The 26,461-nt window shown below is 41.2% G+C and overlaps 1 protein-coding gene across 19 annotated transcripts in view; it reads left to right on the top strand.

The window, feature by feature from the left end:
* Positions 1–26,461, top strand: part of LOC137214349 (zinc finger protein 227) — a 119,841-nt gene that overhangs the window by 49,688 nt on the left and 43,692 nt on the right. For 12 of the 19 annotated variants that reach the window (XM_067717948.1, XM_067717963.1, XM_067717965.1 and 9 more), the window contains one exon: positions 130–7,792. In XM_067717948.1, coding sequence (XP_067574049.1) covers positions 130–1,997 — 1,868 coding nt within the window. In that variant the 3' untranslated portion in view covers positions 1,998–7,792. The other 7 variants (XM_067717970.1, XM_067717934.1, XM_067717946.1 and 4 more) reach the window with 7 other exon arrangements.

Raw genomic sequence — 26,461 nt, 5'->3', positions numbered from 1 at the left:
CAATGGAAGAGGCGAACTGAACATTCTCTGGATTCATTCAAGTCTCACACTGTCTCCTAAATGTGAAATCTTGACAGCACTGAGCAGAGCCTTCAGTTGTCCACATCTCTGAACTTTATGTCTTTGCAGAAGGAAAGATCCAAAGTGAGATGGAGACTGTTTCAGAAGCAGGACCACATGAAGAGCTTTCCTCCTGGCAGATCTGGCAACACATTGCAAGTGACTTCACCAGGTGTCAAGACTCCATGATAAAAAGTTCTGAATTCCACCAACATGGTGACTCATCTGGCCAGGTTGGGGCAGGATTCTCTGAAACTCACACAGGCCAGAAACCTTATCAGTGTAATGAATGTACAAGATCTTTCAGTGATGTCTCCAACTTTGATCTTCATCAACAAATACACCCAGGAGAGAAGTCTCATACATGTGGTGAGTGTGGAAAAAGCTTCTGTTACAGCTCAGCACTTCGCATTCATCAGAGAGTTCACTCGGGAGAGAAGCGCTATAAGTGTGATGAGTGTGGCAAGGAGTTCAGTCAGAGCTCACAGCTGCAAGCTCATCAGAAAGTCCACACTGTAGAGAAGCCATTCAGATGTGAGCAGTGTGGGAAAGGCTTCAGTCGTAGGTCAACACTTACTGTTCATTGTAAATTACATATGGGAGAGAAACCTTATAATTGTGACCAATGTGGAAGGGCCTTCATTCATGCTTCACATCTTCAGGAACATCAGAGAATCCACACTGGGGAGAAACCGTTCAAATGTGATATATGTGGTAAGAGCTTCCGCCGTAGATCAGCCCTTAACAGTCATTGTATGGTCCACACTGGAGAGAAGCCATACAAATGTGATGAGTGTGGGAAGTGTTTCACTTGTAGCTCAAATCTTCATATCCATCAGAGGGTCCACACAGGAGAGAAACCTTATAAATGTGAGGAGTGCGGTAAGTGCTTCATTCAGCCTTCACAATTTCAGGCCCATCGGAGAATCCACACGGGAGAGAAACCGTATGTCTGTAAAGTGTGTGGTAAGGGCTTCATTTACAGTTCAAGTTTTCAAGCCCATCAGGGAGTCCACACAGGAGAGAAACCATACAGATGCAGTGAGTGTGGGAAGCACTTCAGGATGAAAATCCATTATCAAGTTCATCTGGTCATCCACACAGGAGAGAAACCCTATAAATGTGAGGTATGTGGGAAAGGCTTCCGTCAGAGTTCATATCTTAAAATCCATCAGAAGGCCCACAGCATAGAGAAACCTTACAAGTGTGAGGAGTGTGGGCAGGGCTTCAATCAGAGTTCACGACTTCAGATCCACCAGCTGATCCATACTGGTGAGAAACCATACAAATGTGAAGAGTGTGGGAAGGGATTTAGTCGTAGAGCAGATCTTAAAATTCACTGCAGAATCCACACCGGAGAGAAACCATATAATTGTGAGGAATGTGGGAAGGTTTTTAGTCAGGCATCTCATCTTCTGACCCATCAGAGAGTCCACAGTGGAGAAAAACCATTCAAATGTGAAGAGTGTGGGAAGAGCTTCAGTCGGAGTTCACACCTTCAAGCCCATCAAAAAGTCCACACTGGAGAAAAGCCATACAAATGTGAGGAGTGTGGGAAGGGCTTCAAGTGGAGCCTGAACCTCGACATGCATCAGAGGGTCCACACAGGAGAGAAACCATATAAGTGTGGGGAGTGTGGGAAGCACTTCAGTCAGGCCTCAAGTCTTCAGCTTCATCAGAGTGTCCACACTGGAGAGAAGCCGTACAGGTGTGATGTGTGTGGTAAAGTCTTTAGTCGGTCTTCACAGCTTCAGTATCACAGGCGAGTTCATACAGGGGAGAAACCTTACCAGTGTGAGACGTGTGGTAAAAGCTTCAGTTGGCGCTCCAATCTTGTAAGTCATCACAAAATGCATACTGGGGATACATTTTATGAAAGCAGCGAGAGTGGTAAGAACATCAAGGAACTGTCAGAGGAAAGAAGTTCTACAAAATGATGTTTTCAAAAAAGTGCAACGTGAATTCTTGCAAGCGTCAGGTCTCATAGGAGAGAAAGTATTTTAGGTTAGTTGGTGTTGAAGCAGTAGCTAAACAGATCCTAGTGTTCACCAGACCACACAGCAGAGATCCCTTCTGAGTGGTGCAGTAAGGGCTGCATTCAGAACTTTGACATTTATCAGATGTCACTTAGGAGATAGCACTTAGAAAGGAAAAGAGTTTGGTCTGGCCTTTAATAAAAGTGTAAGGATTAGCTAGTCAAAATTGATGTCCATGAGAATGTGCGTTCCATGAGGGCAGGGACTTGGCTGCTCAATCTACACAACCTTAACATTGACTAGCGCTTTTAGGTGTGCTCAATACTTGTGTTTTAAATAAACCAAAAGGGGGAAATGTATAATATATGAAAGTTGTATTCAGAGGAGGAAACCTGCAAAATAAAATTAATTCAGGACGTGACCATTTGTTGAAATACTGAAAACCACTGCAGAAAACCAATCTTCAATATATATATATTTTTAATTTATTTTTGGTTGCGTTGGGTCTTCATTGCTGCACACAGGCTTTCTCTATTTGCAGTGAGCAGGGGCTACTCTTCATTGTGGTGCGTGGCTTCTCATTGCGGTGGCTTCTCGTGTTGTGGAGCACGGGCTCTAGGCATGCAGGCTTCAGTAGTTGTGGCATGTGGCTGAGTTGCTCTGCGGCATGTGGGATCTTCCTGGACCAGGGCTCAAACCCGTGTCCCCTGCATTGGCAGGCAGATTCTTAACCACTGCACCACCAGGGAAGCCCCCCAATCTTCAATATTAATATGCTATTAGCCTATCGCAACTGGCTCCTTGCCTCCTGCAGCCTCTGTTCTCAAGTTGGGTGTTTTTTTGAGGCCCCGTCTAGTTTTCCAAGGACTGTGTTCAGTAGAAATTGAACTATCTTGTGATTTTTTTTTCTGACGGTACAGACTGAGAAAACATGATTAACTTTACAACAACAGTAACTGCATAGTATACAATTGATTTTTTTGTCTGTCAATGTTAAGGCAGGGTTTACTGTAACACTTTAAAAGTGTCACAAAGATTGTTTGTCCCTAGAAAAAAATTTTTTAGTTGACCTTGAACTTACTGATTTCTAAGTCTCTGCATTTTCATCCAGACTTTGAAATGTTTGCCTTCTAATTATTGTAGCATTTTTTCTATCAAAACTTCTCAGGTAGGGGCCATGCCATATTCTTCCCCCACATCCATGAGGCAAATACCCAGAAAATTTGTAGGAATTTGATAAAATTATCAAATGTATTATTGAGACAAGACTAACATTTATGTGCTTTTCCCTACTGGTAGCAGTAAAGCACGGTTTCAGGAAAGGAGTATATATCAGAATATATTAGATTGTACATCCCTTTGATCTAGAAATCATATAATTGGAAGTTATTGATTATGAGATTAAAATATCAAAAAATGAGCACCACCTCAATGATGTCACTGAATTTTTTAATGGAAATTAGTGTATAGCTGTAAGAATTTGAGTTTTGATATATTCCTATATTAATCTGTAGCCATTAAAATGATGACAGGGACTTCCCTGGTGGTGCAGTGGCTAAGAATTCGCCTGGCAATGCAGGGGACAGGGGTTCGAGCCCTGGTCCAGGAAGATCCCACATGCTGTGGAGCAACTAAGCCCGTGCGCCACAACTACTGGGGCTTTGTACCACAACTACTGAAGCCTATGTGCTTAGAGCCTGTGCTCCGCAACAAGAGAAGCCACTGCAATGAGAGGCCCGCGCACCGCAACGAGGAGTAGCCCACACTCACTGCAACTAGGGAAAGCCCGCACGCAGCAACGAAGACCCCACGCAGCCAAAAATAAATAATTTTATTTAAAAAAAGAAAATTATGACAGATACCATAATGGCAGGAGATACACAATATGGGCTTTGAGAGATCACAGATTGTAGCCTTCATAGTATAATCAACCATAAATCTTTGTTAGTGTTTGTATATGTGTGCGTGTGCGCACATGTATGTGTACATGCATAAGATCATGTGTAAAGGGATACTCTTCCAGAGTGGTTTTCCTAGGCAAGGAGCATTTTGTGGTATTTTTCCGTTTTATAACTTCATGTTATATTTTTTTCATTGAATAGTGAATATTGCCAAAGCAGGAAATTATTACAATAGAGTTTGAAAAAGTACTAACTAATTATCCCTTGCAGTTAAGACCTCATAATATGATTGTTTTATATTGTCATAAGGCATATAAGATCAGAATTACGGTATGAACTCTGGAAGCCAATTTCAAAAGCAAAACAATTCTCAGATTATTTTGCATACACAGAAAAATTGATGCGTTTCAACAATTGAAGCTTTATTATTTATGCTGTGCGTTAACTACAGATCCGTAATAGGGAGAGGGAAAATCCTGGAGCTAGAAACAAAAGTAGATATACCTACATTGTGGAGGTTAAAAAAAAAAAAAAATTTCTCTTGTTGAAAAGATGTGCATGAGGAGAGAACTGAGCATAATAGCAGAGGACCCTCAGCATGTGGAACCAGTAACGACAAAGCAGGTTTGGATGCCATTCCATACTCAGACCAATGGTGGTATTTTTAGTATAGTTGGATAAAGGGCTTTATTTAGCAAGTTACACTTGACCCTTGAACAATATGGGTTTGAACTGGGCAGGTCCACTTATATGCAGGATTTTTTTGTTTTGTTTGTTTGCGGTACGCGGGCCTCTCACTGTTGTGGCCTCTCCCGTTGCGGAGCACAGGCTCCCTACGCGCAGGCTCAGCGGCCATGGCTCACGGGCCCAGCCGCTCCGCGGCATGTGGGATCTTCCCGGACCGGGACACGAACCCGTGTCCCCTGCATCGGCAGGCGGACTCTCAACCACTGCGCCACCAGGGAAGCCCAGCAGGGTTTTTTTAAAAATAGTAATTACTACAGTACTACATGATCTGTGGTTGGTTGAACCCATGGTTGCAGAATTGCAGATACAGAGGAACCACGCATATGGAAGTCTGACCATAAGTTATTTATATAGATCTGTTTATCCATCCATCCATCCGTCCATCCATCTATAGAGAGAGAGGGAGTGAGTGCACGTGCTAGGTATTTACAGAAGTAGATATGGAAGTGTGAGGATATACAAACACACACGTGTGTGTGGTGTATATAAGCATATATATCCACGTTTCTATTTCAGGGCTGGAGCAAGGAAAGTATAGAATGATCTTGGAGAAAATTTGCTGTGCCAGAAAGTAGGAAAGAGTGGTGGGACATGTAAAAAGATCCAGCTTGAAGAGACTCACACTGGTAAATCTGAGCAATTTGAACATAAAATAAATAATTATCATACAGAATATGAATAAAAAAGAGGAAGGGAGGGAAGGAAGGGCTCTCATAATAGAATGCCAAGCCATAAATATATAGAAGGAAAGATGTAATGTAAAAATCATTATTTACAACCATTGTAGTAATTATAGGTTCTGGCAAGAATAATCAATGAATTATAAAACTACTGGTTGAAAGTTTATGAGGAACAGGATGCTACAAAACCCAAAATATCTCTCCACAAAGTAGTATTAATCACAACAGGAAATACAGTAGGTATAAATTTGGTGAACACTACCTTAGCCAAGAGATGAACATTATCAATAACAGAACAAACCAACATTTTAGATCTCTGGGATACGATGTACTGAGAAGGACGCAACATTGCTTCAGTATTATTACTGACAGAAATAAACAACCAAATCTTATCACAAGGAAGCATCCAAGTTGAGAGTCTCCTATTTCACAGTTATGACCACAGGGAGCATAACTGACCAAAGGTCCCAGCTGCTGCTCTTAAATCCGTCACCACGTTCGCATGGAGGCCAGTCTTGCCCCGATTGCTCCTAGTCAACACAGCAGGGATCCTAAGGCAGGCCATTTCTTGGAGACCAGGATTCCTCTGTCCAGTGACCTTTTTTCAAGGACTCCCTGACAGCCTTGAAGGATTTTACTTAGATTACAAGGCAGTCTAGGATGATTTACCAAATCTTTCTTCCAAATCTTCACTCAGGGTCAGACTTGCACTATGAGCTCGGTTCTGTCAGCCTTCCAGAGCTCCCTGCCCTTTTCTCTCCGATGTTTTCCCTAATAAAATATTTGTTCATTAAAGTCTTTCTCAGCACTTTGCCATCTAGTTCTTGGAGGACCAGGACAAACCCCAAGCCCTAGAAACATCCCTTTTTGGCTCTTTCTAGTAACCTTCCTTTCCATATGGTAGCCACTAATTTGTAATGGTGTAGATTCACTTAGCCTATTTTGTGCTTTATGTAAATGGAGTCATGTAATAGGTACTATTTTGTGTTGGCTTCATTTGCTCAACAGTATATCCATGACATTTATCCATATTGTTGGGAGTGGATAACTTTGATTCATTTTCATTGGTGGATATTATTGCAGTGTGTAAACATATCAAAATCTATTTATTAATCCTATTATTGGTGGGTATTGGGTACTTCCCCATTCTTCGCTATCACAGTGGTGATGTGAGCAATCTAGAACATGCTTTGTGCACTTGTTTGAGGGATATTTCTGTGGGTGGAACCAAAGGGTTATATATGTTCAACTTTGGTAGATACAGTTGACCCTTGAAGAATGCATGGGCATGAGGGATGCATCTGAGTCTTTTATTCCATAGATGTTTTTAAAATCTCTCTCACTTTTGGCCCATTAGTGGTGCGTTTGGATTTACAGTGTTTCTTAACCTTAAAATAGTCCAATTTTTCAATTTTCTCTTTCACAGTTTGTGATTTTTTTGGTCTTAAGAAATTCTTCCTACTCCAAGGCAAAAAGGCTGTTATCTTACGTTTCTTTCCTAAAGCATCATTGTATACATTTCAAATTTAAGTCTGCAGATCTTCTGGAATTTATATTTTTGTATCCTATGCTGTAATGATTAATATTTTCCCATATGGATATCCAGCTGACTGAGAACCAATAGTTGACCCTTGGACAACATGGGTTTAAACTACACAAGTGCACAAGTGACTATTTTCAATAGTCAATACTGCACTACTACACGATCCAAGTTTGGTTGAATCCTCAGATGCAGAATTGCCGATTATGGAGAAACCATGTACGTACAGAGGACTGACTATAAGTTATACTTGGATTTTCAACTTAGCAGAGGGTTGGCACCCCTAACCCCCTTGAACCCTACTTCAAGGATCAACTGTATTAACAAGACTTTTCCCTCTCTGCTGCAGTATTTTCTTTTCTTTCTTTTTTCTTTTGGCCGTGCTGCGTGGCTTGCAGGATCTCAGTTCCCCGACCAGGGATTGAACCAGGGTCACCACAGTGAAAGCGCTGAATCCTAACCACTAGACCACCAGGGAACTCCTTGCAGTGTTTTCTTTTTACACGTTGTTATAATGTCTGTTTCAACATGGATTTTGATGTCTATTATCTTGTCTGTCCTTGAGCAAACACCAGACTATCTTATATTGTAGATTTATAGTAAGATTTAATGTGACTAATATCTTTCTTTTCATTCTTCTTTCAGATTGTCCCAGCTCTTCTTTTAGCTCTTTGCTTTTCCACATAATATTTATAGACATCTCATCAGTCTCCAAGGGAAAAAATGCTGATATTTTTATTGGGGTTTGATTGAGCCTATAGATCATTTTGGGGATTACTGATATCTTTGTAATATTGAATCTTCAAGCCATGAATATCATTATTTTTAAGAATTTCTCTTGGAGAAAAATTAAAGTGGATCCCATGTAATAAAATGTACATAAATAGACTCCAAAATATTTAAAGGACCTACATGTGAAAGGTAAGTCTAGAAAGTTAATTTTTAAAAGGTAGAAATATATTTTTTCATCTGAGGAGTTTCAGAAGCACAGATATTAAGAAATTATTTTTTTATTATCTTATATCTTATAATTAAAGATTTCTATTCCATGAAGAACACAATAGAAAAATTTTAGAAACACGTGCCCAATTAGGAAAGGATACTTGTAATTGGTAAAACTGAAAAGGTATTAATAATCAGAATATGTAATAGAAATGAGGAAGAAAATGATAGCATCCACATTAGAAAATGGGGCAAAAGGTTTAAGTAGACATAGATGAAGCTACCAAGCATTTGAAAAAAAGATCAAACTTATTAGAAATCAGAGAAATTTAACTAAAGATACTACTATACATTTAATACACTAGCAAAACAGGGTGATGAGTCGTCCAAATGAAGGTAAGTGGTTGCACAAAAACCTGACGTGCAACTCTTGGTAATCTGGACTTGGTGTAGCCATTCAGGAGGTCAATCTGGCTATATTATTAAAGTATACACATTTGCTATGAAATAATTTCACTCGGGTATGTATTCCAAAGAAATTCTCAGATACGTCTATAAACAGAAATGTAAGAAGATGTTTATTTTATTGTTATTGGCATGGCATTTGGAAGAGTACAGGTAAAATGTGGGTGCAGAAAATGGAATTCTACAAAACAAATTAGATGGATGGGTGAATCTTAAAAATACACTCCTGAATGAAGGAAATAAACACCAGAATGAATTTTATGACACAATATTATTTATATAAATTGAAAATATACACAAGTGCACATTTTGCACAAGAACACACCCAAAAGAAAACACATCAAACAAATTAGAATGGTAGCTTACGGGGTAGAGAAGGGAGTGGAGGGTGCCATAGGGAACAGGAGGTGAATAAATAAAACTTTTAATCATGTTACCATATTTCATCATTCTATATCCAAGATTTCAATTTACTTGTAGTGGAAAGAAATCCTGTGTGCTATGTTGGCTTAAGTCAGGAATAGTTCTTGGAGGATATTTTCCTGAAAGAATTTGGAACAAATTTTTGGAAAAATCTTTGTTTATACTATGGATGATCTTTTTTGTTTTGTTTTTTTGTTTGTTTTGTTTTTTGTTTAATTTTTGTTTTGTGGGTGTGTGTGAGATCTACTTTATTTTGTTTTGTATTTCATTAATCTGATCTTATTTTTTTCCATCTGCCTTCTTCAGTTTTATTATTCATTTATTAACTTCCTGAGATGGATGTTTTCCGAATCAATTTTCAACTTCCTTTCTACTTTAATATATGCTTTTAAGGCTCAACATTTCCCTCTATATATGTGCTAAAATCTCCAGTTCCAATTATGAATTTGAATGTTTCTCTTCATAGTTCTGTCAATTTTTGTTTTATAAAGTATGAGCTGAAGTTATTAGTTTCTGATAACTTGAAACTTTTATGACTGTGAAGTGTCCCTCCGTATGTCAAGTAATGCTTTTTTTCCCCCTTAAAGTTCACTTGGTCAAATATCAATGTCACAGACTTTATAATTACAAAAATAACTTGAGACCTAGGATGTTGATGTCTGTCTCTAGAAAGGATTTTCACTTGCTTCTGCACGGGTTGTAAGATGCTAACAAAACACGTTCACCTTTACACAATTTCAGGGAATGAGGTGTTTTGGCGTTTGGCTTCAGTCCCTGCCAAAGAAAGCCCAGTTTCCTTCTCCCCTTATTCCAATGGTGAAACTCTTTGTGGTTTACCAGGAAGCCTCTGTGGCTGGTAATGCCTTTATGTCGCTTAGCCTCTTGAAGACGTCCAAAATTCTACTGAGCTTGTACGCCTTTCAATGAACAGAATCTACACTCTTCTGAGGCCGACACAGTAGAACGGCAAGACTGCCTGAGACCTTCTCAGGGATTCCGGAAAGTGAAAACCAGGGAAGTTGGGCACTTCCGCATCAGAGGGGTAAGGCTCTGTCCGTTTTCCCCTCGAAACTTCGGGGGAAGTGTAGTGCAGAAAGGCGGTACTGTAGCCGGTACACATACGTACGTACACACGCACACGCACACACACACACACACAGCCTTGTGGGACATGTAGTCCAGAGCTCGTGCCGGTAGACACACCCACACCCACCCTTGCATTCTGGGACATGTAGTCCAGAGCTCGTAAACTCGTGTAGTCCCATATACTGCAGCTACAGTAACGCCTCGCTGTAAACGTTTCCCCGCGGAATTATGGGAAATGTGGTCCAGGAGCTCCGGGTTAGTCGCAGGCACTTCCGCCCCAGGAGGACAACGTAGCAGCCATCTTTTGCCTGATTATGGTGTTTCAGGTCGGCTCTTCACGACCCATTTAAGCTTCCTCGACATGCGCCTGGGGCCAACATTTCCAGACCTTTCATTTGTGGAGAAAGAGGAGAGGCTAAAAGCGGAGGTTTGAGAGCCTAGAGTGGTGATATACGTCCCCCGGGCGGAGCTTCTTTGCGTTTGGTAACGTACTCGGGATGGGGTGGGCTCAGGTCGTGCCTCCTGGGGTTTTAGGGTCTCCCCGGTTTTCTTCACCCCTAACCTGACCCCGTCCCCCACGTATGAGCTAGCCCTACCACTTCATACGACGTCACATTGGGTGAGTTGCTTAACTCGTCTGTGCCTCCGTTGCTGTTCGGTAAAAGGGAGAAAAAAGGAATGCCTTCTTAATATAGTGTTGTGAGAAAAAACGAGATAGCACAAGTAAAAGGTCTACAACTACCTGATACATTGTTTTTATTAATACTACTCTAATAAGGGAGGCACCCATTTCGCAGCGGGATTCTGTGAGCCCAGGAAGCTGAATTGTCCTGGACTCCTGGCCTGTTTTGGAAGGAGAGGACTTCTAGCTGGTACGGGGGCGGAAGGGGCTGCGGTATGAATTATTGGGGATGGAAACACAGCCCTGGTATTTCACAGTCTCCTTCCCTTCTCCAGCCCTGACTTCTCAAAAAGCACTGCATGGAGGAAGAGGCAACAGAGCCCTACGTGAGTAGGACTTGGCATTCTTCTACTTAAGATATTCATATAAATTGTAGAACGTATCGGACATGGGTAACGATTATAACTGAGCCTTGGTCACTAATTTCCATTCTAAAAGCTTTATGCAAATGAACACATTTCCATCAGGCAGTGGCTCTGTGAATTGGTACTGCTGTTTTCTCTACTTTAACTATGAGGAGATGCGGGCAGGGAACACAACCCTGTTGGCCCATCCTCACCCAGATGGTAGGAGGCAGAGCTGGGGTTGGGACCCAGGCAGTTTGAGTCCAGCACCTGAGTTTGCTAATCCCTTTGGTACATTCTCTTTGAGCATAGGGTACTGGCTAGAATCATATCATGAAAGTAGGTTGGTACCTTGAGAGCAAGATTTAGGCTATTTTATGAGGGGTTTTTTTGCGGTACGCGGGCCTCTCACTGTTGTGGCCTCTCCTGTTGCGGAGCACAGGCTCCGGACGCCCAGGCTCCAGATGCGCAGGCTCAGCGGCCATGGCTCACTGGGCCTAGCCGCTCTGCAGCATGTGGGATCTTCCTGGGCCGGGGCACGAACCCGTGTCCCCTGCATCGGCAGGCGGACTCTCAACCACTGCGCCACCAGGGAAGCCCTATTTTATGAGTTTTTAAGATAGTTTTCTCAACTGGGTCATTTATTTTATTTCAAATAATATGTATATCATAGAAATAGCATAATCATTATGGAAAAATGCGGATATATACGTAACGAAAAATTTTAATTATCTATTACTTTAGGATGTAAAGATAACAGTTGTTAATGTTTTAGTGCCTTTTTGTCTGGTTACTCTTTGTGTATGTTTCTGTGTAGTGGAGGCTGTTTTGTGTGGGACTGATGTTACACTGCAGTGCTACTCAAATTGTGGTCCACAAACCAGTGGCACTGGCATCACTTGGATAGAAATGCCCAGCCTTGAGCCCCATTCAAGACCTTCTGATTTATAATTTCTGCATAGGGGGCCCAGGAGGCTGCGTTCCAACAAGATCCCGCAGTAATTCACATGCACGTGAAAATTCGAGAAGCTCAAGAGAGGGTCTTTTCTGGAAACTGAGGCCGAGCAAATTGACCCTGCTGGATGTCACAGATAAAACTGAGCTGGATTCACCAAAGCCCTCCTTAGTCCAGTGATTTTATTCCCCCACTAGTTATTGTCAACTGTCAGGGCCCCTTTCAAAATCCTGAATTGAGCAGAAGACAGCTAGCAAGCGTGGAGTCAAAATGCAGGCCGTTAGCAGTTGTGAAGATATATCTCTCCCAGGCTTTGGGGAGCGGAATCATTACCACCTTTTGTACTAGATCGAACCCGGGCCCCCTGCATTGGGAACGTGGAGCCTTACCCACTTATTTCTTAAACTTTCCTATATTTATTATGATATAATTACAATTCAGATTCCTGTCTCTTAATTTGAATTAGGTATGGACTATCAAACTATTTTTGATTGTTGCAGAATCCTGGCTTTTATTAGTTCTCTTTACCTCTGTGCATAATTGTCAAAACGGTACTTCCTGTTTAAAAAGAAACAACGTATTTTTATATCTTTTGTAAAAAGTTGTCCATGTCAATTTAAATATTATTGTTGCAGTAACAAAATCTTTAGGAAGACAAGCAGAGCTTTTCAGAAGTCTGAAGACTCTCACATAACAGGGCAACAACTATGACCTCCACATGTCTGACAGTGTTCTGCTGGTAGAAATCACATCTCTAAGGATAATTTCTAACTAAAATATCATCTGCTTCACCACAGTTGCTAAGAAATAAGAAACCCTGACGATGGTGTTCTCAGAGCTTTCTACCTTACAATGATCTCACGAGGTGGATGCCATTGTTCTCCCCCACCTGCAGATGACAGAACTGAGGCGAAGAGATGTTAATAACTTGCCCAGGATGACACTGCTAGTGAATGGCGTAGCCTGATCACAGCCCATGCATATTGACTCCAAAACCTACTCTTACTTACATGGTCTCTGTTTACACCATACCCAGAATAAGAATAACCACTATGGAAGCTGCAGGCACACTGTGAGGGAGCCACTGTGTGTGGATGGGCAGGTCATTCCTCACACAGCCACTGAGAGGGGTCACGGGGGCATCTGGTATCCGTGTGGGGCTCTGCTCATCAAGCATAATCAGCTGTAGCCACTCCGAGGACTGGGAGCCTTGGTAATTCACAATAAGCACCATGTGGGTTAGTGACTTTTTTTTTTTTTAACCAGTTTCCATTGACTTCTTTCTTCTTTCCCTGTCTGTCTTGCTAGGACTCTGCACTTCCCCAGAAGGAGAGAGAAAATGAGCACATTCCAGGTGAGTAGAGCTTGCCTTTCTTGCTGTTAAAAACGCCATTTTTGTACTCAGATTGGACACAGGTTTTCCTCTTTTTTTTTGATTGGAGTATAGTTGATTTACAATGTTGTGTTAATTTGAGGTGTACAGCAAAGTGATTCAGTTATACATACATATACATATATTTTCAGATTCTTTTCTCTTATAGGTTATTACAAAATATTGGGTATAGTTCCATATGGGTTTTTCTCTTTCAAGGAGAGTCTAAGCATATGAGGACCTGAGTATGCCATGTGTGCTTTTTAAAAAATTCCTGTTACATTTAATTGGTTTCAGTTTTAATTTTTGTTTTATTTCATCATTTTTTTATTTCACAAGTAAAAGAAAAATTAAGGGAAATGAAGGACATCTTCCACTTTACTGCTTACCTGCTTACAAATTAGCTGCTTTTATATTTCTGTAATCTCCTCATCATATGTATTCATAGCTGTGTATTTGTATTTATAACATAGATACAGTTTTAAATTGTTTTTTTCGTTTAATACTAGCTAACATTCACTTTTAATTGCTTTATCCTGTTCCCACAAACTTAAGCACCTATTTTTTAAACTATTCTTTATTCACAGACATTTAGTTTAAAGACTTTTACTGTTTTAGGAACACTACAGTGACAGTGTTCCTGATTTAACCTTTTTACCAAAATATCTGTTCTGAAGAATATTGCCTCTTTTTGCCCTTAACATACTAGGTTTAGGTATTCAGAATTGAAGAGGTATGTTTTATATGTGGTGCCTTGGATGTTTTTTGGTAGAATATCCAAATACGGCACAGCACAGCAGGATCAAACTGCTGCTTCACGCAGAAAAAATAACGTATTGTTAGAAGTTTTCTCATGACCAGAGTTAGATTCAGTCTTCCCCATGTTTGAGTCAGACCCTTTGTGTATTTTATTTACTGGTTTCTTTCTTTTTCCATCTTATTTTTTTTTCTAATCAGAGTAATACATGACCTTAGTTTAAAAAATCCAGTGGTACTTAAAGCACTTGTCACTGCATAGACACCTCAGAACAATTGTATAAAGAGGTGCTTGGTTTCATCTTTGTTTTAAATATAAAGAATAGGGGTTGTGAAAAAAGGAGGAACCAACTCAGACTCACCCAGAAAACCAAGGGTCTGGAGTCAGAGGATTGCATTCAAGCAAAAGACAGAAACGGGGAAAGAGAGAGTTTTCATTCAGAGACCTGGCATGGCCTTTTGGTTAATTTCCACGTATAACACTCCTTCTCATCTGGTTCCTACCTCAATGAGAAAGCAGGTGCCATGAAATACTGCCGGGACTAAATTGGTAACTGTTTCTGGGGCGCTTGGCAATAATAATTAAAAAGTGAAAGCTTTTTAGTTCAGGATCCAGTGGTTAGAATTCTAGGGAGTTTACTCATGAGTTGTCTGAGAGCCCCAGGTAAATACACAACGCTTTCTGTTTCATAGCCACACGTCCGGTGAGGCTGAGGAAAGTGTGTGGCATTGGCAGGATGGAAGGGAGGGGGTGCTGGGGAGTCTGCACACCGCACAGGAGCCAGAGCAACTTCCCACCTTCCTCCTCTCCTCGGGGCTGCCCCTCTTCCACTGGCCACTGGGTATAAGATTGAGGTGGTGTTGTTTGTCGTAGGAGGCGGTGACTTTCAAGGACGTGGCCGTGGCCTTCACAGAGGAGGAGCTGGGGCTGCTGGACTCGGCCCAGAGGAAGCTATACCAGGATGTGATGGTGGAAAACTTCCGGAACCTGGTCTCAGTGGGTGAGGACAGCCTTTCTCTGCGAGTGTCTTTGTGACCGTGGTGTTTCAAGGCTTTGGGCCTCTTGAGATGGTTCCCTGAGTTTGGGGACCAGACTTTTACAATTCCTGTGGGACACGAGAGGATGCCTCTGGTCTTTCTAAACAGTGTGTTTCAGGTCCTTTTCATTTATTTTGTAAAAGAACTGTAAATCGACAGTATCTTGTTGTACCTTGTGTATTCTTTTTCAGATTTTCCTCCCTGCCATTAGTGGATTATAAAGCCAATTTATTGAGCCCTACGTGTGACTTTTTAATGAAATAAAGTAGTATAGAAAATATCAGAGTTTCTTAGGAAGAGTACAACACATTGCAGCAAAAACTGGGCGATGGCATGAGTGGTGTGAGAGCCAGTGGGAACAGATTTCATGAAAATAGACATTGGTTAGAAATAGGTCATTCAAGCTTCGTTTTAGTAATGTATACTTCTACATGTGTATCTAGGTTGTGAAATAAATGCTGTTTCTTCAATGGGTCATGATACAAAGTTTGAAAAACACGGCTTTCAATATCTTGAATATGCAGTTGGAACTCAAATTTCTAGTAAACTTTAGCTCTAGCCCGTTCATGTTAACTTGTGACTTTGCATGTTCTCATTCTTCAGATGAGATACAAAAAATATAGAAAGAGAAGAGAGGCTTTGGTTGATGAATTCAGCAACCCAGATAGAAATCTAGGTAAGAACCAAGCAGTCGTGAGTTCTTGTGGTTAGCTCGCTATCTGTTTTGCTTCTCACCAGCCCTGTGCTGTCCATCACCTGGTCCCAGTTGGAAATCTCTTTCCAGGATTATTGCATAATCTTTGTACTGGTCACCTGTTCCCACCCTTCTCCTCCCACAGTTTGTTCTTTAAGTGGCAAAGTGATCTTTTGTAACTTTAAGTCAGGTTATGTTCTTGTTTCAAAATTCTCTTGTGGCTTCTTTTACTTAGAATAAAAACAACTTAAAGTGGCTTCTAGAATCTTCTGTGGGCTGCTGTTCATTCCCAACCACCTCCCTGAATACATCACCTCTCCTCCCTCTTACCCTGTCTTTTCCAGACCTGCAAAGGATGCTTCTGCCACAGAGCGTTTTCCTTGTCCTTCTCTCTGCCTGGAATACTCTTTCACCTGTAATCTTTTAGGCCTCTTTACTTCTTTCAGTCAGTCACCTTAAAGATGATGAGAGGGCTGTCCTCTGACCACCCTATGGAAAATACAGTCCTCTCTTTCTTACTCTCTCTGCCCTGCTTTGTTTTGTCTCTAAGCGTTTCACTCATGTACATTTTTGTTCACCTGTTTCTCACCTCTCTTTCTTCCACTGGAGGGTAATCCAGGAGTGGAGGAGGAATTTGGTCTGTTATGTTTATTGCTCACTAGCCTCAGTGCTTAGCATAGTCTTGGTACATGACAGGGACTCTTAAATATTTCTTGAATAAACGAATGAGTTAATGGATAGAGAAATTAGCCTTCCATGAAAATAGCTAGTAGGCAGTGAACAAATCCGAGTGAATAAGGGATATTGCCAAATGTTGTTTTGTCTTCAAATGAATTCCTAGCCTAATTCTAACTTCTCAGGTGCCCATGATGTGTGTATGTGTGTGTTTGCCTTTCTGTACAAGTTGGCCCTCATCAACTTGCACAAAAAACATGTATAGAACCTGTAATTATAACCAAACTGAGTAAAATGCTTTCCCTGTGACTTTCCTTGAGCTCGTAGTAGCAGAGCATATTCATTTGGGGAGGAAATACTGTTTTGAATGAGGATTCTTATGTCTACTTCTTAGGTAGCTCTCCCATAGAAGGAAAGAAAATTCTATTTCCTTATCCTTTATACCAGGGGAGAACAGGTCTCAGAAAACAGCCAGCTGGTGAGTTAGCCTTTCCCTTAAAAGATTTGCCCGGATGCGTCCCATTTGCTTCCTCCAAAGCCCACCTCACTAATAAGAAATCGATCTTTGTTAGCTCTACAAACATTGTGTGTGTGTGTGTGTGTGTGCATTTGTATGTATCTTGTAGAAGGCATTTTAGATAATGTCACCTTGAGTGCTTTGATCATTCTTTAATAGTTTCTAGTCTGTTTCTTCTCAATACTTCTCACAAGCTATGGAATTTATTCCCAGCTCCCTCATAAACCCCATTCTTCACTTCGGAACTCATTCTTGTTAAAGACCAATGTATCTGTGTCCAAAAATTTTCCATGCTGTTTTTAAAGAGACAGCATTCTTCCCTAGCCTCTAAATTTTGACTCCTACTTGGCAGGGGGAGTGTGGGAACGTATTAGGCAGCACAAATGCCCCAGAAGGATCCAGTGCATAGGTCTTCATGCTTTTTTTTACCCCCACTGATTCTTATAACCTTTTTTTAAAATTAATATATTTTTGGTTGCATTGGGTCTTCGTTGCTGCACACGGGTTTTTCTCTAGTTGTGGCGAGTGGGAGCAGCTCTTTGTTGTGGTGCGCAGGCTTCTCATTGCAGTGGCTTCCTTATTGCAGAGCGCGGGCTCTAGGCATGTGGGCTTCAGTAGTTGTGGCACACGGTCTCAGTAGTTGTGGCTCATGGGCTCTAGAGTGCAGGCTCAGTAGTTGTGGCTCACGGGCTTAGTTGCTCCGCGGCATGTGGGATCTTTCCGGACCAGGGCTCGAACCTGTGTCTCTGCACTGGCAGGAAGATTATTAACCACTGTGCCACTGGGGAAGTCCCGATTTTTAGCACCTTTCATATTCTCCTCAGCACTAACCCCCTTGGTGTACTGCCACCTCTGGTGCAGCCTTTCAACTTAAGCAAAACTGTACTTTCCAGTCCTTTTCCTGTATCTGATACCTGACTTGTAAAAGCTCTTTCGCTTCTCTGACTTGGTTCAAACTTAACCTGGGATTCAGAATTGTAGAGAATCCTAGAAATCAAACTGAGTTCACCTGTGCATGCATTTCTTAAGCCCTGACTAACTGCCAGGCACTGTTAAAGCTGTGAGCACAGGAAAATGCTTGTCTTTATTGATACTGTATTGTGGTAGGAATGACATGTAATTTTTGAAAGATGATTTAAATAGTATGTCAGATGGTAGTCATTTGGTTTTAAATGGGTTTCATTAATGCTAAGTATTTAGGAGTTTAATGGACCGTCTCTTGGTTTCTGTTAGTATATAAACCAGAGAACTTCATTTGTCATGTGAAAGATAAGCTGAACCATCCTCAGGTTCATTAAAGTCTCATACTGTGTCTTAAGTGTAAAATCTTGAATCTTTGAACAAAGCTTTCACGTGTCCACATCTCTGAATTCTCTGTCCTTATAGAAGAAAACAATCAAAGTGAGTTGAGGGCCGTTCAAGACAGAGGATCACGTGAAGAGCTTTCCTGCCGGCAAATCTGGCAACAAATTGCAAATGACTTAACCAGATGCCAAGACTCCATGATAAATAGTTGTCAGTTCCACAAACAAGTTGATTCCCCCTGCCAGATTGGGGCAGGACTCTCTATTCAAATTTCTGAAGATGAGAACCATATATTAAATGATAAAGCAGGTGATCCCAGTAATACTGGAAATCCAAGGTTTGCAACTTTGAGAGCCCAGGATTCTTGGAGGAAAACTTCATTGACTGAGTCACAGAATTATCAGAATAGACACCAGCAAATTTCCATGAAAAATAAACTGTGTCAGTGTAAAGAGGATGTTGACACCATCAGTTGGATTTCACATCACCTTGATGCTCACGGAGTACACAAGTGTCCAAAATCTTACGGCTACAGTGATTATAGAAAAGATAGCATGAGGGTTTCAACACTGGATCAGAATACTATGATTCACACAGGACAAAAACCTTACCAGTGTAATGAATGTAAAGAAACGTTCACTGATCTCTCCACCTTTGATCTTCACCAGCAGTTACACTCAAAAGAGAAGTCTCATATGTGCAGTGAGTGTGGAAAAGGCTTCCGTTACAGCTCGGTTCTTCATATTCATCAGAGAGTTCACATGGGAGGAAAACACAGTGAGTGTGATGAGTGTGGCAAGGAGTTCAGTCAGAGCTCACAGCTGCAGACTCCTCAGAAAGTCCACACTGTAGAGAAACCGTTCAAATGTGGGGAATGTGGGAAAGTCTTCAGTCGTAGGTCAGCACTTACTATTCATTGTAAAGTCCACACAGGAGAGAAACCTTACAATTGTGAGGAGTGTGGGAGGGCCTTCAGTCAGGCCTCTCACCTTCAGGACCATCAGAGAGTCCACACTGGGGAGAAACCATTCAAATGTGACACGTGTGATAAGAGCTTCAGTCGGAATTCACACCTTCAGTCCCATCAGAGAGTCCATACGGGAGAGAAACCATACAAATGTGAGGAGTGTGGGAAGGGCTTCATTTGTAGCTCAAATCTATACATTCATCAGAGAGTCCACACAGGAGAAAAACCCTACAAATGTGAGGAATGTGGGAAAGGCTTTAGTCGGCCTTCAAGTCTTCAGGCCCATCAGGGAGTCCACACTGGAGAGAAATCATACATATGTAATGTGTGTGGTAAAGGCTTTACTCTGAGTTCAAACCTTCAGGCACATCAAAGAGTCCATACAGGAGAGAAACCATACAAATGTAATGAGTGTGGGAAGAGCTTCAGAAGGAACTCCCATTACCAAGTTCATCTGGTTGTCCACACAGGGGAGAAGCCCTATAAATGTGAGGTATGTGGGAAGGGCTTCAGTCAGAGTTCATATCTTCAAATCCATCAGAAGGCCCACAGTGTAGAGAAACCTTACAAGTGTGAGGAGTGTGGGCAGGGCTTCAATCAGAGTTCACGACTTCAGATCCACCAGCTGATCCATACCGGTGAGAAACCATACAAATGTGAAGAGTGTGGGAAGGGATTCAGTCGTAGAGCAGATCTTAAAATTCACTGCAGAATACACACCGGAGAGAAACCGTATAATTGTGAGGAGTGTGGGAAAGTCTTCAGGCAGGCCTCAAATCTTCTGGCCCATCAGAGAGTCCATAGTGGAGAAAAACCATTCAAATGTGAAGAGTGTGGGAAGAGCTTCGGTCGGAGTTCACACCTTCAAGCCCATCAAAAAGTCCATACTGGAGAAAAGCCATACAAATGTGAGGAGTGTGGGAAGGGTTTCAAGTGGAGCCTGAACCTCGACATGCATCAGAGAGTCCACACAGGAGAGAAACCATATAAGTGTGGGGAGTGTGGGAAGCACTTCAGTCAGGCCTCAAGTCTTCAGCTTCATCAGAGTGTTCATACTGGAGAGAAGCCATACAGATGTAACAGATGCAGTAAGGTCTTCAGTCGGTCTTCACAGCTACAGTCTCATCAGAGAGTGCACACAGGGGAGAAGCCTTACAAATGTGAGACCTGTGGTAAGAGCTTCAGTTGGCGCTCCAATCTAACAATTCATCACAGAATCCATGCTGCTGATAAATCCTATAAAAGTGATAGGAGTGGTAAGACCATCAGAGAGCCCACACACGAAAAAATTTCCATAAAATGATTAAAAAAAAACAAAAAAAACAACTCAGGTGTCATGTGAATTCTTCCAGTCATCAAGTTCAAAAGAAAAACAAATCATTTGTTTCATTAAAGTCAGTGTTTCAGCCATAGCTCAACATGTCCCAGTAGTCAGGAGGCCACACAGCAGAGAACCCTGGTAAATGGTGTAGTAAGTTTGAACTTTGACCTCTATCAAATATTACTCAGGGGAGAAGCCTTAGTATGAGTTTTAGCAGGGCTTGTACAAAAAAAGTATGATGGACGTGCCAAAATTTATGCCCATTACAACATAAACTCCACGAATGCAGAGACGTTTGTTCTGAATCTACAGTCTGAACATTGTCAGCTACTTCGTAGGTGCTCGATATTTGTCCAATTAATGAGGAAAAACTTTTTGAAAATTATGTTGCAATCCCCTCCAAAATTTCATAAAAATTTGTATTCAGAGCAGTTAACCTAAATGTGGCCTTAAAAGTAATCCAGGGAGACAAAAAGTTGAAGTGTTAGAAAACCACTCAGTATTGCAATTTGTAATATGAATGTGGCATCATCCTGTTATGATTAGCTCCATTTGTCTCCCCCCAGCCTCACTTCAAGTTGGATCTTATCTTGGACTTTGTCTAATATTCTGTTAATTTTTTACAGTACAAATTCAGTTATCTTTTGTGACAGTATAGACTTACTGAAAATGGATTGTTCATCTTGCAATACAGAAAACATACTGTTGACCCTTTTATCAAGAATGTCAAGGCAGAGGTTTAAGTGTCAGAAAGAGTTACTAATGACAGTGACAGAGGACAAACATTTCTTAGTAAATGAAATGATCGTTGGTTTCTTATTCACCACATTTCCATCTAGGTTTTGATGTGATTGTCTCCCAAGGGTTTTAGCATTACTTTCATCAAGACTTCTTAAGTAGAGAAAAGAGGCTGTTTGAAGTAGATTACTTTTGTCAAGTTCTGTATCTCTTTACTCCTTCTCTCTGGCCTGAGATAAAAAGAAAAAAATTATTTGTTGAAATTTGGTAATTTCATCAAACATATTTATTCAGTGACTGACGTGCACACTTTTTCCTAGCGGTGGATTGAAAAATTGATTTTCAAAGTGAAGTTGGTGAGTACATATCAAAATATAGAATGTGCGTCCCTTTAATATAGAAATCATAAAATAGGACCTTATAATTAGGAAATTCAAATAGAAAAGGTGAGTAGCACGTCAGTGTTACTAAATTTTGTAAAAGTGAAATATTCAATAGGAATTTCTTTATATTTTAAGATACCTATGTAATAACAGATCTGTTAAAATGATGGCATAAACTTAATGACAGAAGCATGTAACAGTTTAATGTATTTTAGGTACATCACATACCTTAATCAAACACGTATGTGTGTGTGTTAATGCATCCTATCATCTGTAAAGGGATATTCACCCTTATGTAAACAGTGGCAAGATTTTCAGGGATTTTTTCCACATTTAACTTCCATATTTTAAATTTTTCATTGAGCATCAATTTTCCAATAAAATACTGTTATTTTTATAGTAACATAGGTAGTAAAATAATGTAAAATATATTAAAAATTACTAAGAACATATTAATCCCTCAGTAAGAAATCCTATCATCATGAGGTATATATATATGGACAAAATTAAGGAATAGACCTCTAGAAATCAGTTATAAAAAGAAAAAATTTATATGGTTATTCAGAGATACAGAATATTAGTCAATGTAACTGTATATTTATAATTAATGCATTTGAAGTTTAGCATAAATCCATGCAGCCCAGAATATTCTGTTTTAATTCCAACAGTAGAAATTTACACATCCTAGTTCTCCCCGTCAGACTTCCTTACTGGGTGAATGGAGAGCCTGGGGTACCAGCTTGTCCTTTCAAGTGCTTGGTCTGACTGGGGAAGTAGTTGGGTAATTCCAGACACTATGACACAGAAAACCATTAGCTGTGGGAAAAAAGGAATTTACCCCCCCCAAATTTTTTTTAATTGTTTACAAAGTAACAGTGATTGGGCAAATCCTGAAGATAGAGAGTGGAAATAGGTAAGTTTTAGAGGTAAAATTTATCAACGATTCCCTAAGGAAAAATGTGCATAGGGAAGAAACCGAGAATGATGGGAACAAGTTGTTAAGGAGGAGGTTTGCATACCATTTCCTACTTCTTAGTCATTTCACTGATGTTTAACACTTACTTGGTTAAAGGGCTTTACTCAGCAAAAGGTATATCTAATGTGAGAGGCAGGTTTCCAAGACTGGTTTCCTAGACCACACCTTCACATGTGTATGTAAAGTCCATGCTACTGCAAATTGCATTGCATTAGATGTCAGAAATCCTAGGCCTTTCATGTTTTGTTTTGTTTTGTTTGGTAGATATCAGGGTAGCCCACCAACTCTCAAGGTAATTTGTAGTTTAGTGAGTTAAGTCAAGGGCTGGAAAACTACCTCCTGTGAGCCCAATCTGGCTCATTGCCTTTAAAGCTTTATTGGAACATAAAAGCTCTTTATTGGCCCATCCATTTATTTACCATCTTTGAATGTTTCCCATTGTGCTGACAGTGTTTAGTGGTTGTGACGAGCACTGTGGCCCACAAAGCCTAAAGTATTTACTTTCTGGCCCTTCAGAGAAAAAGTCTGTCGATCCCTGTGGTAAGCCCAAAAGGTTTGTCTCTGTAAGTGAAAGACCACAAGTAGAGCAGAACTTAGACTTGGTTCAGTGAGGATTCCAGAGAGGTTTCCTTTTTGATTCTCATATCTGCCCTTCTGGTTGACCTTGTTCTTTAGTTTGGTTCAAAGACAGTGGTAGCAACTAGGGACTACCTGTTTCTTTCTTCACATTCAATGAAAGAGCTGCTCTTCCATTCTTAGTGTTGAGTACACTACTCACTCCCAGTGCATAGCTTCCTCTAACTAACCTTGACTCCCATCTATGCTAAAGACTAAATCTTTAGCTTTGTATCCAGTTCCATTGGCCTTTGTAGGGCCTTCAGTTTCAACTCCCACTTGATAGCTTGAGCTCGAAATCTATTTTTACTGCTGGGGATTTTCTGTCTTAGCTTTGAGCTTGGCTACATAGCAACACTCTGGGGGACTTGTTATAATCAGCATTTCTTTCTTTCCTTCCTTTTTTTTTTTAAAGGGGATCCAAAGTCAAATTCAGTCAGTGGCTGAATGACAACACATTGATTCACAACCTTGTAGATTCTCTTAATGTCATAGGGCATCAGTGGGAAGGAGTGGAATCCTGGAAATTTGAGGTGGAAATATATGGGCAGATTCCAACAAAGCTGAGGCCTATGACCTCTGACCTGTGACCTCTTAGTTGAGCTTCCTGTGCTATTAGAAGAAAGTCTGCCTCTACTCTGAGATAGTTTCCTTGCAGGGGACTGTAGATCCTCAAGACTTGCCCCCACTACCTTTCGTATTTCTAGACCTAGTAATCAGACTAGAGTCCTTGAAATGGGGAAGGGAGCAGGGAAGGGGTGGGTACCCACCGGGTATAAAGTATGACCATGAGGAGACACTGTATCTGCTAAAATAAGGAATTTTATAATTTATATCAATAGAAACCTCAGAAATAATGTGTGATTGTGAACTTTGTAGGTATTGAAGCAGGTGGAAGTAATGTAATATTGGATTAGGCTGGATTTGTTGATACGAGTGCATTCAACACCCATTCCAGACTCAGCATGTTAGCTTGGGTACCTGGGAATGCCTTCAACAGTTTGCTCAAATGACTGAAACCTGTACCCAAAGTTAGCGTATGCTGAAGTCAAAATGCCAGAACTTTCTAAGTATGTTGTAGCAAAATTTCTTGACGTTGGCATGACTGACATTTTGAACTGGATAGCTCTTTGTTGTTGGGAGCTGTCCTGTGCAATGTAAGATGGGCCAGTGGCACATATTCTTCCCTGCCACCCTAGTTGTAACAATAAAAGGTGCCTTGAGGGCTTCCCTGGTGGCGCAGTGGTTGAGAGTCTGCCTGCCGATGCAGGGGACACGGGTTCGTGCCCCGGTCCAGGAAGATCCCACGTGCCGCGGAGCGGCTGAGCCCATGAGACATGGCTTCTGAGCCTGCACGTCCGGAGCATGTGCTCCGCAGCGGGAGAGGCCACAACAGTAAGAGGCCTGCGTACCGCAAAAAAAAAAAACAAAAAAAAAAACGTGCCTTGATACCTCCGTGTGCACCAGCCACATGGGGCTCATTCATAACACAGCTCCTTAAAAAAGTCTCAAGACACTGCCACATGTTTCCTGGGAGGGGGGACCAAAAGTGTCCCCAGCTGAGAACCACCGCTGTAGAAGGTTTACAAAGGCATAGGAATGCCAGACCGCTGGAGTGGATTTATCACATAAGATCTGCTCACCCAAACCCCCTATGTGCCCTGGGAGGGCTCAGAGGACACTTCCTTTGCCAGAGGTTTAAGAAACGTATTGGTGAGGGGAGCGTTAGCAGTCTTGGAATGCTCTGTAGCTACTCTTCTCTGCAGGCCAGGAATGAGAGAGGGAAATTATGTCGTCATAATGGGCTCCCTAAATTCAGTGAGGCTAATGGGATCGTGGGGCATCATTGGTCAAGTGGAAACACTTCATTGGCAGAGATAAAGTGAGCGTGTTTTTCACAATGAACAGCAAAATGAAAGGGATCATTAGAATGGTTTGGTACACAGAGATTTTTTACATTTGCTCATGTGCTATCTCTAGGGCTGAAATAAATGGGAAGTCTACTAATACCCTGCTTGATTTGAATCAGGAGAAAAGCTCTAGGTCTGATGAACATGTGTGACCTGAATCAACATGAGAGTTGTGGTCCCTCAGCCAATTCCATAACATGAGTCAGTTCCCATTTCCATAGCATCTTGAATGAAGGGCAGGCCAGGTCCCCTTGAGGGAGGATATACCCTGGTATACTACCGATACCATAAATCATCCCTAGACTTCTTCAACATGACTTCCAGCCACATTTTATGGAGGTTGTGCATTAGGTAAGTGGAAATCACCAGAAGATGAAGGAAGCACTAGACACTAGAGCTGACATTAACTCCTGGACCCCCAAATGGCATTGTGGTTTACTGGTTAGTACAGGGACTTATAAGTGACAAATAATTAAGGGATGTTTTTGCTTGGGTCCATCCACATGAGCTGGTCTAAATGGATCCCTGCACTCATCCTCTGGTTATTTACCAAGTTCCAGAATGCAGAATTGCAATTGGAATAACCAGCTGGCAGAATCCTCACCTTGGTTCTCTAGCCCATGGTACAAGGGCAATTTTGATAAGAAAGGGCAAGTGAACATGATAACTGTCTTGTACGTACTAAAACAGACAACCAAAAGCAGTATTATATTACTGGAAGGACTGAAGAGATTAGTGCCACTAGCAGTATCCTGAAAGCTGCAGGGGTCATGATTTCCATCATATTCCCATTCAGTTCACTCATTTGACCTGTGCAGAAGACAGGTGAATCTTGAAGAATGACATGGGATTATTGTAAACTTAACTAGGAGTTAATGCCATTTGCAGCTCCAGATGTGGCTTTATTGCTAGAGAACGCATCTGCTGGCACCTCATATGCAGCTACTGAACTGACATGTGCTTTTTTTTCTCTATACCTATTAGCAAATATCATCCATTGAAGTTCAGTTTCATCTGGTAGGGCTATCAATACATTTTTATTGACCCAGCTCTGGGCCACATCACTGTCCAATCTTGTTTCACAGTGTAGTTCAAGGATTGGCAAACTACAATCCATGGGTCAAATCTGGCTGCCACTTGTTTCTGTAAATAAGATTTTATTGGAACAACCATGACCACTCTTATATATTGCCTACGGGTGCTTTCGTGCTAAAATGGCAGAGTTGAGTAGTTGTGACCAAGATTGGTCTGCAAAGCCTAAACCATTTGCTGCATGGGTCTTTACCAAAATAATTTTATGATCCCTGATAATGTCTGTGTTGCTTGTACCTGGTAATGTAGGCAGTGTCTGTGACAGGTAGGGATGCTGCATGGAGATCACAACACAAATATT

This window comes from Pseudorca crassidens, chromosome 20, assembly GCF_039906515.1.
Source record: "Pseudorca crassidens isolate mPseCra1 chromosome 20, mPseCra1.hap1, whole genome shotgun sequence".
Taxonomy (NCBI): Eukaryota; Metazoa; Chordata; class Mammalia; order Artiodactyla; family Delphinidae; genus Pseudorca; species Pseudorca crassidens.
The sequence above is the reverse complement of the archived record's forward strand: the minus strand, read 5'-3'. Positions and strand labels throughout refer to the sequence as shown.